Source organism: Saccopteryx bilineata, chromosome 7 (genome assembly GCF_036850765.1).
Source record: "Saccopteryx bilineata isolate mSacBil1 chromosome 7, mSacBil1_pri_phased_curated, whole genome shotgun sequence".
Taxonomy (NCBI): domain Eukaryota; kingdom Metazoa; phylum Chordata; class Mammalia; order Chiroptera; family Emballonuridae; genus Saccopteryx; species Saccopteryx bilineata.
The window spans coordinates 80,993,513-81,010,814 of record NC_089496.1 but is presented as its reverse complement, the minus strand read 5'-3'; the positions used below and the strand labels follow the sequence as shown (position 1 = coordinate 81,010,814).

At 44.6% G+C, this 17,302-nt stretch overlaps 1 protein-coding gene across 1 annotated transcript in view; it reads right to left on the bottom strand.

The window, feature by feature from the left end:
* PDE6C (phosphodiesterase 6C) overlaps window positions 1-17,302 on the bottom strand; it is a 47,071-nt gene that overhangs the window by 28,746 nt on the left and 1,023 nt on the right. The window contains exons 2-10 of the mRNA XM_066238677.1: window positions 12,468-12,620; window positions 12,274-12,363; window positions 11,170-11,310; window positions 6,895-6,969; window positions 5,450-5,514; window positions 5,280-5,346; window positions 3,713-3,760; window positions 1,347-1,496; window positions 650-793 (exon numbers count right to left, since the gene is read on the bottom strand). Coding sequence (XP_066094774.1) covers window positions 650-793; window positions 1,347-1,496; window positions 3,713-3,760; window positions 5,280-5,346; window positions 5,450-5,514; window positions 6,895-6,969; window positions 11,170-11,310; window positions 12,274-12,363; window positions 12,468-12,620 — 933 coding nt within the window. The remainder of the gene's footprint in view (window positions 1-649; window positions 794-1,346; window positions 1,497-3,712; window positions 3,761-5,279; window positions 5,347-5,449; window positions 5,515-6,894; window positions 6,970-11,169; window positions 11,311-12,273; window positions 12,364-12,467; window positions 12,621-17,302) is intronic.

Genomic DNA, 17,302 nt, shown 5'->3' with positions numbered 1-17,302 from the left:
ACTTGAATCTAGATATCACTATTCAAGCTCCTACAGAGCCAGAAGCTATTTTTTTTTTCCCCCGAAGCTGGAAACGGGGATAGACAGTCAGACAGACTCCCGCATGCGCCCGACCGGGATCCACCCGGCACGCCCACCAGGGGGCGATACTCTGCCCCTCAGGGGCGTCGCTCTGTCGCGACCAGAGCCACTCTAGCGCCTGGGGCAGAGGCCAAGGAGCCATCCCCAGCGCCCAGGCCATCTTTGCTCCAATGGAGCCTCCGCTGCGGGAGGAGAAGAGAGAGACAGAGAGGAAGGAGAGGGGGAGGGGTGGAGAAGCAGATGGGCGCCTCTCCTGTGTGCCCTGGCCGGGAATCGAACCCGGGACTTCTGCACGCCAGGCCGACGCTCTACCACTGAGCCAACCGGCCAGGGCGAGCCAGAAGCTATTTTTAACAAAGTGCTATTCCAACCAAGCAGCCTAGAAGCCCAGTCAGGGTCTATGTACCCTGGGCCACCCCGTCCCTCCTTAACTCCTCCTCCTTTGCCTCCTTGCCTTAGCTCAAGACTAAGACTCTTCTCATTAGTCAGACCTCCGAGTTATTAGGTGAACTGCAGAAGCCCTGGTTAGATACCTCCTAATGTCCGCAGGACTAAATTGCCCACTTACCAAAATAGACTTGATTTCATCAGAAGAAGCCTTCGTCTGGTTCATGAGCATTTCCTGAGCTATGTTCTTTCTGTTTTCTAGCTTATTCATTTTCTCATAGATATCAGTATTTAAAAGAGACCATCCAAGAAATTGCGTGAGTGTCTGAAATGTATAAAATGTGATTTGATTCTCTAAAATTAAAGAAAAATTTGTTTAAAGGCAGCAACCACACACTTCCCTCTCAAACTCCGTTAATCTAAAGAAAAAGACATACTAATAATGCCCCTGACAGTAAAATTTGACTAAGCCCCGATTTCCAAAGTGCACCATGCACCTGAATACTTTATCAGAGGAGAGAAATAACAAAAATCCAGTAGAATAGGCATGACTTGAAAATCAGAGAGAGGGCTGGGGGTAAGAACAGGAACTGTAGGGACTAGGAGGGGGTGGAGAGAAAGGAGAGGAACCTTCTTTCCCGTTTCCTAGGCTTGTGAAGAATTTTGGTAAGCCAGAAGTTCATACTTTAGTAAAAAATGTTGCAGTTTACAGAAGTCCGGAAAGAGAAATGATACAATAACAACATGTTGGTTGCAACTATGTGTGACTCATGTCTTAATTGCCCTTCACAAATATCACTCCAGAATAACAAATAATTACGCATCTTCTATTATTTCATTAATTTCATCTGCCTCCCTTATTTTATAATTGCACTTACCTCAGTAATGTGCTCGTCATACTCATCAAAAGGTTTTCCATCCTTCCTGTTGTAAAATGTAGCTACTCCCACAATGTCTTCTTTCTTGTTGACAATAGGCAGGGACAAGACGTTTCTAATGACCCAGCCCGTTTCATCTACAGGTCCTTTCTACACACGAGAGAAACACTTAAGTTATTTTTTTAGTTTTAAATTCTGAAGTAATTATAGATTCACAGGATGTTGCAAACGAAGTGTACAGAGGTCCCATGTACCCTTCCCCCAGTTTTCTCAGTGGTCACATCTGTGTCACTATAGAACACTATCAAAACCAGGAAATAGGCCCTGGCCGGTTGGCTCAGCGGTAGAGCGTCGGCCTGGCGTGCGGGGGACCCGGGTTCAATTCCCGGCCAGGGCACATAGGAGAAGCGCCCATTTGCTTCTCCACCCCCCCCCTCCTTCCTCTCTGTCTCTCTCTTCCCCTCCCGCAGCCAAGGCTCCACTGGAGCAAAGATGGCCCGGGCACTGGGGATGGCTCCTTGGCCTCTGCCCCAGGCGCTAGAGTGGCTCTGGTCTCGGCAGAGCGACGCCCAGGATGGGCAGAGCATCGCCCCCTGGTGGGCAGAGCGTCGCCCCTGGTGGGCGTGCCGGGTGGATCCCGGTCGGGCGAATGCGGGAGTCTGTCTGACTGTCTCTCCCGGTTTCCAGCTTCAGAAAAATACAAAAAAAAAAACCAAAAAAAAAAAAAAAAACCCCAGGAAATAGATTGGTATGATCCATGACGTTTATTCGGATCTCACCAGATTCATGTGTATTTGTGTGTGTGTGTGTGGTTCTTTGCAAATTTGTCACATGTGTAGATATGTGCACCCTCCACTAGAACTGAGACACAGAACTAACCCAGGCTCCGCTGCCTTAGCCCTTTATAGCCACCATCCCTCCACTCCCTGCTTGGGTTATTTTTAATTTAAAGAAAGAATAATCTGTGGGTGTTAGATGCAACTTCCTATGTTGTATCAGAACATCTGTAGGATTATACAGTCATAAAAGTATTCTGGTACATTCAATTAAGTGTCCTAGGCCCAAGTGTCTACGCTGTAACAACCCGAACCTCTGCTCTCTGTCTCCCTAGCCTGAGGGATGAGAAGCACTCGTCTCTGTGTTATCTCAGTGTTCCCTGCTCCTGTTTTCTATCCTCCAACACCTGTTCAGCTAACTTCTCATATTAAATCTCTTCTGTTGAAATCAGTCTGTTTTCCTGACTGCTCCATCCAGGAAGTCTTTTGTTCTGAGATGTACTTCTATCTAGTAAACATCTGTCAAGCCCCTATGATGTACCAGGACCTAGCTAGTTGCTGAGTACAAACATGAATAAATCACAGGCACTAACCGCCAGATGACAACAGTCTAGTGGGGGATACAGATATTAAGGAGTGCTTCTCAAAGTGTGGCCCAGGGCCACACGCAAGATTTTTTTTTTTTTTTTTTTTTTTTTTTTTTTTTTTTTTTTTTTTTTTTTTTTTTGCTTCATAATCTCTGAGCATGAATCTTTTTTTTTTTAACTTTTTTTTTTTTTTTTTTTTTTTGTATTTTTCTGAAGCTGGAAACGGGGAGAGACGGTCAGACAGACTCCCGCATGCGCCCGACCGGGATCCACCCGGCACGCCCACCAGGGGAGACGCTCTGCCCACCAGGGGGCGATGCTCTGCCCCTCCGGGGCGTCGCCCTGCCGCAACCAGAGCCACTCTAGCGCCTGGGGCAGAGGCCAAGGAGCCATCCCCAGTGCCCGGGCCATCTTTGCTCCAATGGAGCCTTGGCTGCGGGAGGGGAAGAGAGAGACAGAGAGGAAGGAGGGGGTGGGGTGGAGAAGCAAATGGGCGCTTCTCCTATGTGCCCTGGCCGGAAATCTAACCCGGGTCCCCCGCACACCAGGCTGACTCTAGCACTGAGCCAACCGGCCAGGGCTTGAGCATGAATCTTGAATGAGCTCGCAGGTAATTCTGCTGCCTCCGCAGTCTGAGAACTTGGCATGATGCCTGCACAGCACGTGGCGAAGCACAGGTAGCCAAGCGCTCAGCAGACCACGTGACTCTTTCCACAGCCTCCTCCTGTCAGTTTGTTTGGTCATCCTGCGGGACCCAGGCTAAGCCACACCTCTCCCATGAAGCCTTCTCTATTTTCAACCATATGGAGCTTTTCTTCTGCAGAATTTCAGCAGCACTTAAAGTCTGACCCATCTAATTTAGCATTTAGATATTTTCCAAATGCTTCAGGATGTTTTGGGGGGAGGGTGGGTATTGTCTCTCAGTCTAATGCAGACCATGAAGGGGGCAACGCTCTCCTCGTTTCAGCGCTGAGAGCGGAGGCCTGGCAGAGGGTGAGGTTACCTGAAATGTGAAGTATTCATCTGCAGGCGCATTCAGCATGTTGCATATCTGTAAAGTGAGAGGAAACACAGGTACTGAAACAGCACGTGTTGGAGCCATTAAGCCTACAAGGCCGAAGAGAGAACGCATCCTGTGTATTTCTTCCATAGGTCTCCATGGCTCACAAGCAAGTTATTCACACTGGACCTTGGCGGGGCCAAATTTGCTGAGCATTGAAGCTGGCGTCTCTCCTGCTGACTAAGCCAGTGGAGGGCGTTTAGCCGCATCTCTGCTCCTTTCCCCTCTCTTCCAGCCTCTAAGGAACTACTAGGTGCCCAAAACACTGCCCAAAACACAAGGACAACACTAAAGAAAAAACAAATATGCAAATAAATGCTGTAACCTTGGATCTGAAGAGGGAATAAAGAGAAATGTCAACATAAAGAAATGTTGAAAGCATCGAACATTCTTGCAGGGAGGAATCTCGATGTCAAAAGTGACACAGATGGTGGAGAAGCCCAACTTGGGGGAAAAGTTCAGCCACGAGAAAGCGGGGAGTGTGGTTGAGGCCAAACGGAAAAGCTATGGGTGACCCTGTCTTTTAGCCTTAAGACCTATAGGACCGACCAGAGATGGCTTGTTTGTTGTCTGCCTGCACTTGACCTCTCTCCATCAGACCTGGCCTCCAGTGCCCCGCCCCCACCTGACGGACCAGGGCAGAGGTCCTCACTGCCTTTATCATTCACTACACTTTGCATTGCGATCAATGACAAAGTGCTCTCTTTATACATTTTTCTCTTTTGTCAGGAATCATCCATGCTTCAAAAGTCTTGACCAAGGGAACTGCCCTTGAAATCAAATTAAACTCAGCACGAATCATGGTCACGGACTTCAAAGGACTCGGAAATTTGTGGGGCTGCGGAATGAACAGCTGGGGCCCACTGTGTGGATTGCTTAGGTGATGCCGTTATTTATTGCATTACATGTATTCATTTCATGGAGACACTAAGGAAAACATGTCTTTCTAGTCTTTGTATCAGAATATACAGTGTTTTATTCTAAACAACTTGATTTTGTCTCAGGAGCACAGTCAGTTCTGTAACTGATCAGTTTCCCCTTTTCTAAGCTCTGTGGGAAGGTTAGAGCAAATGAGCAGCCTAATTTAATGACCGTGGAGGGCCCTGAGGAGCAGGTCATTGTGACCTTTAGTTCTGGCTCTAATGTACGTGTCTCTCTTGATGTTTTTTCTTTTGATTTTACGCCTATTTTTATTTTGTGTTTTATTGCTTTATCTGGTTGTTGAAAGTTAAATCCTTTTTGCTACAAGGCAAATATAAGTAAACATTTATGGGATTTAAAAAAAAAAGCTGGGAATGGATCCACCTTTCTCCTGCTGATGAGCTATTTTCTCAAGAGTTTGACAATCCCAAGTTAACCCACATTCAACCTCTAAGGTTGCTCTTTCCTATGACTTGTATAGAACTGGCCACCTTACTTATCCTTGATACATTCACATTTGTCTGCATCTCTTAGCAAATAAGAGTTTCAGCCAATATAGCTTAAGATTTGAATTTGTTCGATAACTTACAAATCCATTCTCAGCAACATATGTTGGCAACCCACTCACGAGAGTCCAGTGGTCTGCGGGCGGCGTCCTTGAGGAAGATTAGAAGAAAGAAAATCATTGCTCTACAGAGATATACTCTGTGCACAAAAATAAAACGGCAATTCCTGCAGCTGCTTTATGACAATACTCACGGAATCACTTTGATCTCTTCTTTTCCATGTAAAATGTAATCAATGATTTTATAAAAGATGATTTCCTTAGAGCAAAGAGAGGGATTATGAGAAAAATCTTATTTCCTCAAAAACACTTTTCAATAAAGAATTTATACTTAAAAACTCATCTTAATAGTGCCTTATTTCCTAACCACATTTTTTCTGCATCTACCAAACTGCTCATGTTCTGATTACAAGCTTGTAATCAAACTAGAAATATTATTGGCCACTTACCTACAGAACAAGCCTGTTGAACTAAATTTAAAAGGTTGAACTCACCTGAACAATTTTTAGGGGAACTTGTTTTTCCTTTAACTAATCCTTCTCTACCGTCCAGAAATATCTGACTGACAAGCCCAGGGGAACAAATCACATAATTTCCCAGCCTCAGTCACTGTTCCCCCCACCCCCACCCCACTGGAGGAAGCACTTCCCCCTCCAGCACGGGTTTGTCTGAGCAGGTGCCTCAGAAGCCAGATTTGGTGGGTATGCTGAGAACCAGCCTCTCTACATCCTTGGACAGATGAAGCATCTGAGGCCTGGACACACTCTGTCCCATTTCCTTCCCTTTCCTGCGTGCTGGGGATGCAATGGTGAAACCTGGTTCCTGCCCTGCGACGCTTGCAGTCAAGCGGGGAAGTAAATCTACCCCAACCCTTCCCTGGAGATGCCAATGCCAGTGCCAATGCAGGATGTCCGAAGAAGAACTTGGACACAGGACGTTTAAAAAGCTGTGCAAGTCCTGGCTGGTTGGCTCAGCGGTAGAGCGTCGGCCTGGCGTGCAGGGGACCCGGGTTCGATTCCCGGCCAGGGCACATAGGAGAAGCGCCCATTTGATTCTCCACCCCCCCCTTCCTCTCTGTCTCTCTCTTCCCCTCCCGCAGCCGAGGCTCCATTGGAGCAAAGATGCCCCGGGCGCTGGGGATGGCTCCTTGGCCTCTGCCCCAGGCGCTAGAGTGGCTCTGGTCGCGGCAGAGCATCGCCCCCTGGTGGGCAGAGCATCGCCCCCTGGTGGGTGTGCCAGGTGGATCCCGGTCGGGCGCATGCGAGAGTCTGTCTGACTGTCTCTCCCCGTTTCCAGCTTCAGAAAAATACAAAAAAAAAAAAAAAGCTGTGCAAGTAGCTCTGATGTGTCCCTCGCTGATCAGAACCACTGGTCCCAAGCCCTGACTTTACAGAGAAGGAAACTGAGACATTAAACAGTGAGTTAAGGCAAGGGTCACCCAGCTGACCTGGCGCGGGGCTGACACTGGAACTTCAAACTCCATGTGCAGTACTCTTTCTACTACCACAAGGTCCCAGAGGAAGTTACAGGACTAGAACCCGGGCCTTCTCGGGCTTATGTTCTCTTCTCTATGCACGGCGGCCTCTGGATTTAGCACCTTGCACCACAAGATAGTACCAAGGAAGGTGCCCGCACTTACTCTGCCATCTGGTGTCTTCGGACCTTTATAAGGCTCGACCTCTCCAAGTTTGATTGGCCATTCATCGTAGAATTCCTGGAGGCAATGATAGTAAACATTATTAAAGAAACTGTTTCATGGCCTACTATAGGTTATAGGAATTTCATGTGTTTGCAAATTTTATTTTAAATTATAATTCTGGAATTTTAGATCTGAAAAAGATTTGTAATTCCCAGCAATACTGCTTATAGGAACTCATGACTATGAACAAGTCACTTAATCTTTTTCGTTGGTTAAATGGGGATAATAATGGAATTTATACTATAGGGTTGTAGTAAGAATTTATTGAATATTACATACAGAGCAACTACCATGACACATATTTAAAAGTACTCACTAGAAAGCAGCTCTTTTATATATAATTAAACTAAATCTAGATAGGCTGAGAGACCTTGCCAAGGTCTTGAAAACAGCCAAGAGTGTTGGTTGCCTTACTTAATGTCCAGTCTCCTCTCTTCTTTGCTAACAGAACCCAATTTTATTTGGGCATTGGGTGGTAATCTGTCCAGGGATTATAGGCCTGGCACAGCCCACAAGTGGTTTATATGAGGTTACTTGGACTAGTTTGAAGGCAGGAAGGTGGCCTGGTTGTGGACAATGAAGACGGAGAAGACGTCTGCCAGAGGGGCTCCTGGGAAAGGTGTTCTTCAAAGGAAAGGTAATGAAAATGACACGTGCAGGGTGTTGTCATGCATTATTGTCACAGACATTGTCATGTCTATGTCCATGCCTTGAGCTGGAAGAGCCATCTTGCCACCATTAGAGAGGACTCACCCACATACTGAAGAAAGCAAAGACCAGCCCAGGATAATGGGGAAAACACCTAGGACTTTGATGATTGTCCTGAGATCTGAATTAATCAGCCTTAGAACTGTCCCACCTTGGGACTTCTTATTAAATAAAATAATAACTATCTTATCATTAAAGATGCTTTTGTCTGGGTCTAATGCTACTTGTAGCCAAAAACGTCCTAACCAATATAATCAACTAGAAATTCCCAGAGCTGGGATCAAAACTGAGCTCTCCTCATGCTTGGTCCTGTATTAATCTACTTCAAACAGTTATGCTGGAAAAATAACTTACAGTCACATGGACAGGAAGAAATATAAGTGATATGATATTCATTAGTTATGTTTTTTTATCTCTTATTTTTTAAAGATTGTTTTTATTTATTCATTTTTAGAGAGAGAGAAGAGACAGAGAGAGAGAGAGAGAAAGGGGGGAGGAGCAGGAAGCATCAACTCCCATATGACCTGGCAAACCCAGGGTTTCGAACTGGCAACCTAAGCATTCCAGGTCAATGTTTTATCCACTGTGCCACCACAGGTCGGGCTTTATTAGTTATGTTGAACTAGAAGAGCTACAACAGAATTAATGAAACAAGATGAGAAATGAGCATTATATTGTGTGCGAATATATTAAATATTGAATTATTTCTACTTGAAAATAATTTCAACTTTTTAGACTATAAAACCTTGAATTGGTAATGACAATGTCATTTATTATGCCACTATTATGTATTAGGCACCATATATATGTATATAGTATGTGGGCATGTGTGTGTGTATGTATATATGTATGTGCATATATATATATATGTATATATTTCTCACAACTGATAAGAGAGATATCCTCATTTTACAGATGAGTGAACCAAGAATCAGGGAGGTTAAATGACTTGCTGAAAAAAAAAAACAAAGTCAGAAAACTGACACTACATGACTTCAAGCCTTACCTACCCTGAAGCTACAATAATCAGGATGGTGTGGTATTGGTGAAGATAGAGACAAATCACTGGAACAGATTAGACAGCCCAGAAATAGACCCAAACAAATACAGTCAACTGATTGGCAAAGGAGCAAAGACAATGGAGAAAGGATAGTCTTTTTGACCATTGTACTGGAACAACTGGACATCAACATGCAAAAAACAAAAAAAAATCTAGACTCAGATCTTACATCCTTCACACACAAAAATAACACAGAATGAATCATAGACCTAAATGTAAAATACAAAGCTATCAAACTTTTAGAAAATGACATAGGAGAAAACCTAGGTGAATTTAGGTTTGGTGGGACTTTTTAGATATGTCACCAAAAGCACAATCTATGAAAAAAAATATGTAAAATTAGATTTCATTAAAATTAAAATGTTCTTTTCTGCAAAAGACACTGTGAAAAGAATAAAAATACAAGCCACAGATTGAGAGAGAATATTTGTAAAACATATATCGGATAAAGGACTTGCATACAAAATATACAAAGAACTCTTAAAATTAAACAATAAGAGATAAACACTGTAGTTAAGAAGTAGGCAAAGCCCTGGCCGGTTGGCTCAGTGGTAGAGCATCAGCCCGATGTGTGAAGTCCCGGGTTCAATTCCCGGCCAGGGCACACAAGAGAAGCACCCATCTGCTTCTCTACCTTTCTCCCTCTCCTTTTTCTCTATCTCTCTCTTTCCCTCTGGCAGCCAAGGCTTCATTGGAGCAAAGTTGAGGATGGCTCCATGGCCTCAGCCTCAGGTGCTAGAATGGCTCCTGCTGCAATGAAGCAATGGCCCAGATGGGCAGAGCATCGCTGCCAGTGGGCATGCCGGGTGGATTCCTGTTGGGCACATGCAGGAGTCCCCACTTCTCACTTCAGAAAAATACAAAAGGGAGAGGGTGCAAAATCTGAACAAATGGCTTATATACATATGGTAAATAAGCATATGAAAAGATATTTCACTTCACATGTCATCAGGGAAATGCAAATTAAGACAATGAGATATCATACACATCTATTAGAATGTGTATGTCCATAATACTGACATCACCAACTGCTGGCAAAGAGGTGGAGCAATAGAAATTCTCATTTATTGTCTGGGAATGCAAAATGGTACAGCTACTTTAGAAGACAGTCTGGCAATTTCTTATAAACTTAAATATAGTCTTACCATGTGATCCAGCAATAGCCTTCCTTGGTATTTACTCAAAGGAAGTGAAAACTTATGTTCACATAAAAATCTACACTTTATTTATAATAGCCAACATTTGGAAGCAACCAAAATGTCTTTCAATAAGTGAATGAATAAACTGTGGTGCATCCAGACAATGGAATATTATTCAGTATTTTAAAAATGGACTTTGTGCCTGACCAGAGGTGGCACAGTGGATAGAGCATCAATCTGGGACACTGAGGACACAGATTCGAAACTTTGAGGTTACTGGCTTGAGTGTAAGGCTCATCCAGCTAGAGCAATGGCTTCAACAGCTTAAGCACAGCATTGATGACTTGAGCCTGGGATCATGGACATGATCCCAAGGTCGCTGGCTTTAAGCCCAAGGTCACTGACTTGAGCAAGGGGTCACTGGCTCAGCTAGAGCCCCCGGATCAAGGTACATACAATAAGCAATCAATGAAAAACTAAAATGCTGCAACTACAAGTTGATGCTTCTCATCTCTCTCCCTTTCTCTCTCTCTCTTTCTCTCTATCAAAAATAAATAAATTTTAAAAAGAATTTGAGCCATAAAAAGATATGGAGGAAACTTAAATACACACTGCTAAGGGAAATAACCCAATCTGAAAAAGCTACACACATAAACTACATGGTATATGGAAAAGGCATAATGATAGAGGGAGTAAAAATCAGTGTTGCCACAGACTTGGGGCAGAAAGAGGGAGGGATACTAGGTAGAGCACAGGATTTTTAGTTGAACTATTCTGTATGCTACTGCAATGGCAGAGATATGACATAAAGCATTTGCAAAAACCCATAGACTGTATAACACAAAGAGTGAACCAGAATGTCAACTGTGGACTTTAGTTAATAATAATGTATCTACATTGATTCATCAACAGTAACAAATGTATCACATTAATGAGAGATGTTTCAATGGGAGGAATAGGTAACAGGGGAAACTGGGGTTGGGGGGTAGAGAACATGGGAGTTTGCTGAACTTTCTGCTCATTTTTGCTATAAACCTAAAATGTGTCTTAAAAAATAAAGCCAATCAATATTTAAAAAAGACTCATTGAAGACACAGACAACTAGAAAATGGAAAAGCCTAAGTCTTTTTTTGCTCCAGAGTGCACCTGTTTTACCTGTTTGTACCATGCTTTCTTGGCACTGGTTCTTGTGATCTATCATGACTGATTATTTACATAATGGATCCATTTTTTAATGGATTGCATTTCCTGTAAGTTGTATTTTACAGGTGATTTTAAGCAAGACAAAATATAGGGAACAGGGAGGACCTTCTCCTTGGTCATGTCTAGCAGTCCAATGGAGTATCGTTCACAGTTCAGATATGCTCGGACCGTGTAGAGAGCTTTGTGAAACTGTCGCTCAACATCTGTGAGCTCTTCAAATACTTTATTGGCTGACCACATAAGGATCTGAAAATAGATATTGAAAAGAAAACAGTTAGAATGAAATACATGATGAAAAGATAGAGCTTTAGCTGGGAGGTATATCAAATAAAATGAATCCATGTCACTAGAGTCTAGAAGGACAGCACAATTTCATTTTTCAACATGTCCACATTGGAAAACACTGACTCTCTGTGTGGGATGATGAGTAGACCTTTGCAAGGCTGTGGGCTAAAAAGGTGAAGCTCTTAATGTTCCCTATGTCCAAGTGTTTTAACTTCGAAGTGCAAATGACTTAAAACTGGATGCAGATACTGTCCCTGGGCCTAGAGTCCAGTATTGGTGGTCCATGGGCTCTTGATGACCCTCACTGGGAGAAAGCCGCATGCCTCCTTCCGTGCATCCTGAGCTAGTCAGAGGTAGCCCTACTTGAACATTTGGAATAGGAAGGGATCGTGGAAGCCTTCCATCCCGACCCCCTTCCCACCATTGTGTTAATGAAGAAACAGGTCTGGAGAGTGGTCCAGACCCAGGTATCATGGTTACCAGTGTTGTTCTTCATACTCTGGCTCAAGGAAAAAACAGAATTCAGAGGAATGGTTTGCTCCTCAAATTAATAGCTTTATGTACCAGGAACTGCTAAAAAACTTTATGAAAACAAATTTATCTAATGAACATTTTATAATCACAATAACCATGTGGGGTAGGTACTATAATTATTCACTGCCATATCATAGATGAAGAAAACATGGCTACTTCGGATAAAGACTGAAGAAAGACAAGCCAGTTACATATACAAATGGAGGAGTAGGCAGGTGGGGAAAAGAAGCTAGGACAGATCATGAAGGGACACCTGGCACTGAAGTTTGGGGAACTGCTCCATGTGGCTTACACCCCCACCATGGGAAAGGAGGGGTCTGAGCTTGTGACTTATGGGTATTTATGTCAGAACAGGTCAGCATGGAGTGATTAATGCCACCTTCCCTTTACCTGGCTTTTTCGAGATTCAACACTGTGCAGGTAGTTGGTATGATGAAGCTTTAGGATGACAGAAACAAAGGCGAGGTATTTGGAAAAGACCTACGGATGGCAGAGAGAGACAAATTAGGTATGACATCTTTCTTTCGGATATATAACACATAAGTTATCTGAGCCTCCTGCTGGATGCCCAGGGTTAGCGTTACCTCTTCATCTTGTTTAGAAAACTCAGGCGCATTTCTTTTGTTGACCGCCATGACCACAGCCAGCACCTCCTTGCCCATCACGATCGGGGTTGCCAGCAGGTTCTCAGTGACATACCCAGTTTGCTTGTCCATGAAGTCAGAAAAATGGCAGTTCTGAAAAACACATTTGTACATTTGCACAGCAGCAGAGAACCGTGGAGTGCAGATCTAATCCAGATAGTATCGATAGACACTCAGGGCCCCAGCACAGTGGTCCTGAGCAATCACCCCCCATCCTGTGATTGCATAGAATAAAATTGCCTGTTTCAGAGTGAGCATTTTCCAGGGGGCCTGTGGCTTATCTAGGTTAGGCTGAGGTTAGGCCTGGAGAAAAGAGGTGATGTCACAGCCAAGGGGAAAGAAGGTCTTACACAGCGAATCTGGGTACTAAAGCGATAACCGTAACCCCGGAAGCACGCACCCGAGCTGGAGTCTGCGTCTCCTGGTAACACTTCACTCTGCAGATCCAACACCTGTGCTATTTCATTCTAGATTCTACACAGGAGGAAATGTTCTCAAGTTCCACAGGCTATTTTGAGAAAATGGTTTATAAATTTAAAAAGTAGAATGATTGCTTATTACTGTATCTGAAAGCCCTGGATAAAACCATCCATCAGATTACAAGGTAGGTGCAATGAGGCTTTCTGCTTTTTTAATTTTCACTAGCTCGAACAATCCTTACTTAAGCGTGTTTGAGTAAATTCTGTAGTTCTCAAATTCACAAACTCCCTTTGATGTCCTTCTTCAAAGAAGCCACTGAAAGCAACTGGAGAGAACATTGTTTAAAACAGCAGGCCACCTGGATCCCTCCTCTGATGGTAGCATTGTTAAATTCTGATTAAATACCCTTATCCCTTGGGAGCAGGAGTCAGAGAAGAAGGAAGGAAGAGAGAGGAAGAAGGGAAGGATGCTATAAGTGCCCTGTTAATCATTGAAAACTTAGGGTTCTCCACGGCTTTCTTTTAACCACAGTCAGAATGAAAACCGCCCACCCATAGAATTAATCAACAGCTTCCCCAATAGAAAAAGAAATGATTAACTTCAAAGGAGTATCTCAGTTTCCTGTTATTTAAAGTTTTCCTGCTTGTAACCTGTTTTAAAAATAGACAGTAACCACTGACCCAGTTTTAACCACCCACACACAGCTCCCAAGCCCCTTTTGGCATTAAGATAATATTCTCATAGGTCATTTATTGAGCATCTACCAAAGAATGAGGCACTTGTGTCCATTTAATCTGCATATTTTGTTACCTATATAACTCAGTTGCAGAAACTCAATCCATCAAAGAGTTACTCAGGTATGTCTGATGCCACTGCTGTCACCCTACACCACGTGGCTTCCCTGTTACAACCTTTTTGAACTCCCAAAGTTGAGAGTATCTGGTTCTGCCTTTGTCTAAGGGTGAAAAGTCCTTCTCCTTACTTGTGCCCACACTACCAACCAGAGAGAAGTCATGTGTGGTCAGTGATCAGTGGTCAGAGGGAGGCCCCCGAAGTCTTCAGTTATGGTCTCGGACCCGCCATGTCTTCTTGCCCAATTGATGTTGAGAAGATTTCTTACATAGACAGGATAGAAAGATATATATGCCTTTCACACGGGGTCTTTGCCAGAATCAAGTGAGACTAAGAATGGAAAAAGCTTTACAAATTGCCACGAGCAATAAAAAGGTGAAGAATTAATAGAAATTCCATTTGTTTCTCATCACCTTTCTCTTTATAGATTTTGCCACAGCAACTGAAATACGGCAAACCTGCCGAGAACAGGCTGACGGTTGCCCGAGGGGAGGGGGTTGGGGAACTGGGTGAAAAAAATAACGGGATTAAGCAGTACAGATTGGTAGTTACAAAATAATAGTTACAGGGATGAAATGACAGCAGACGGGTTATAGTCAACAATATTGTAATAATTATGTATGATGTCAAATGGGTATTGAAAATATGGGGGAGGGGGTCACTTTGTAAAATATACAGTTGTCTATCTAACCACTGTGCCATATACCTAAAACAAATACAAATAATATTCATGTCAACTGTAATTGAAAAATATAGTATAGCCTGACCAGGCAGTGGCGCAATGGATAGAGCGTTGGACTGGGATGTGGAAGGACCCAGGTTCAAGACCTCGAGGTCACCAGCTTGAGCGCGGGCTCATCTGGCTTGAGCAAAAAGCACACCAGCTTGGACCCAGGGTCGCTGCCTCCAGCAAGGGGTTACTCGGTCTGCTGAAGGCCCGCAGTCAAGGCACATATGAGAAAGCAATCAATGAACAACTAAGAAGTCGCAATGCACAACGAAAAACTAATGATTGATGCTTCTCATCTGTCTCCATTCCTGTCTGTCTGTCCCTGTCTATCCCTCTGACTCTCTATCTGTCTCTGTAAAAAAAAAAAATATATATATATAAAATATATATATTATAAAAAGAATTAAGGAGAACATTAAAAAAGAGGAAGAGACGACAGAGACAGGGTTCACTGCGGGTCCCGGGGCCCTGGGAGAGACGCTGCTCCCGAGCCCCGCCTTCCCGTCTGCCCAAGGAAAGGCCGGCTCACAGCTCCAGGGCCCTTCCACGTAGCATTCCACAGTTCGTCCGAAATGCACTTTCTTCTCTTGCATCTGTTCACCGAAGAGACAAGTGGTTTTCAACCCTGGCTGCATATTAGAATCATCCAGGGAGCTTTTAAAAGATTGGAATGCCTGCATCCCAATCCCTGAGAGTCTATGTAATTGATCTACTGAGAGTCTCAGACATCAGTATTTTTTTTTATTTTATTTTATTTATTTATTTATTTATTTATTATTTTTTTTTTTAGAGAGGAGAGGGAGAGACAGAGAGAGAGAGGAGAGACAGAGAGAGAGAAGGGGGGGAGGAGCTGGAAGCATCAACTCCCATATGTGCCTTGACCAGGCAAGCCCAGGGTTTCGAACCAGCGACCTCAGCATTTCCAGGTCGATGCTTTATCCACTGCGCTACCACAGGTCAGACATCAGTATTTTTAAAAGAGCTCCCAATTTGATTTTAATTTTTATCTAAAGTTGGAAAATCGCCACGCTTGGAGGGGTGGGGAAATGCTTAGAAGCAGTAGAAATAGAGAACAAATGAAGATGTTGTCTCTCCTCTGAGCAGAGGAGGGTGCCTGCTTTCAACACATAATAGCCATGAGTCCCCAGGAAAAGAGAGAGCTGACAGACAGGACACCCCGCCCGCCATTACCGCCCTGTCCATGCAGGGGCTCACCATGGACAGCAACAGACCAGGGCCACCTGCCCTTTATACAGCTCCACTCTGTCATTTCCTCCTCAACCTGGAGAACTGGGCTCATTAACAAAGTAGTACAGCAGAAGTCATTTTATCCACCTCTTCTTTAAAAAAAATTTCAGAAAACAGATCTTGTATGTCACATCCCTTTGGAGAGGCCTCAGCTGCAGACGGGCCGAAAGCATATTTCCGTGGGAAACCCTCAGGGTGTGTGGGTGGGTGCAGCCACCCGAGTGTCAGCCAGAGAACTCTGCCATAGGGCACACCTCTGTGTAGTCCCTAAAGCAGCTCCTTAACCCAGCTTAAATGCACTGGTGGAAGGGATGGAAAAGGACTAGGAATGCCATGTGCCCAAGGGCAACCCTTGCCCCTGGGAGCCGTCCTGGGGTTGTTTTGCCCAGTGTTGCTAATGTTTGATTGACAGGTCTGCGCCTTCTGGATCCGTGGGGCCCTCCTCCAGTAATCAGCTTGAGGAGGCCTGAGGGAGATTACCCTCCCGCCCCGGCACACCTCCTTCACAGGCCAGTATAAACCCCTGGCACAGAAAGCACGCCAGGGTGGCTCCCCATTGACTGACAGCTGGGTCCGCCTCCCCTTCTCTTAAGGGCCAAACACAATCACAGGACACAGTTAGAAAAAGGGCTGGCGGGAGAAACCCAAGCTGCTGCCTCTAGTGACTGCTGAGTGGAGAGATAGATTATGGGTGATTTGCATTACCTCTTTTTTATTTATATTTTATAATTTTCCTAAAATGAACAAGCATTGCCATGTTAGGGAGAAGTTAACTGTTCCATTTTTTTTTTTTTTTTTTGTATTTTTCTGAAGCTGGAAACGGGCAGAGACAGACAGACTCCCGCATGCGCCCGACCGGGATCCACCCGGCACGCCCACCAGGGGGTGACGCTCTGCCCACCAGGGGGCGATGCTCTGCCCCTCCGGGGTGTCGATCTGCTGCGACCAGAGCCACTCTAGCGCCTGGGGCAGAGGCCAAGGAGCCATCCCCAGCGCCCGGGCCATCTTTGCTCCAATGGAGCCTCTGCTGCGGGAGGGGAAGAGAGAGACAGAGAGGAAGGTGGGGGGGGGTGGAGAAGCAAATGGGCGCTTCTCCTATGTGCCCTGGCCGGGAATCGAACCCGGGTCCCCCCGCACGCCAGTCCGACGCTCTACCGCTGAGCCAACCGGCCAGGGCCTCCATTTTTAAAAGAAGATAACCATTTGTGCAATATTGGTCTTTGGGAGGGTCCAATATCCCATTTATCAGATTGGAATTCATTCTTGATAGATCTGAGTTATGGGGCATTGGGATGGCCAATGGCACTTAGTCATCACCTAAATTCACGTTTTTAATGAGCTAAATCTGAACTTCAAATAGTATTATTTTTCTTTTTATACATTTGTCTATAGGCAAAAGTATCCATTTATGAGCCAATCCATCCCCGAGAATTGAGTTGTGGGAAGGCAGCTGAGCGAGCAGCTCAGGACTCTTGGCATTGGGCATGTGCATTGGGCATGTGCTTTGACCTCACCAGCGGGAGGC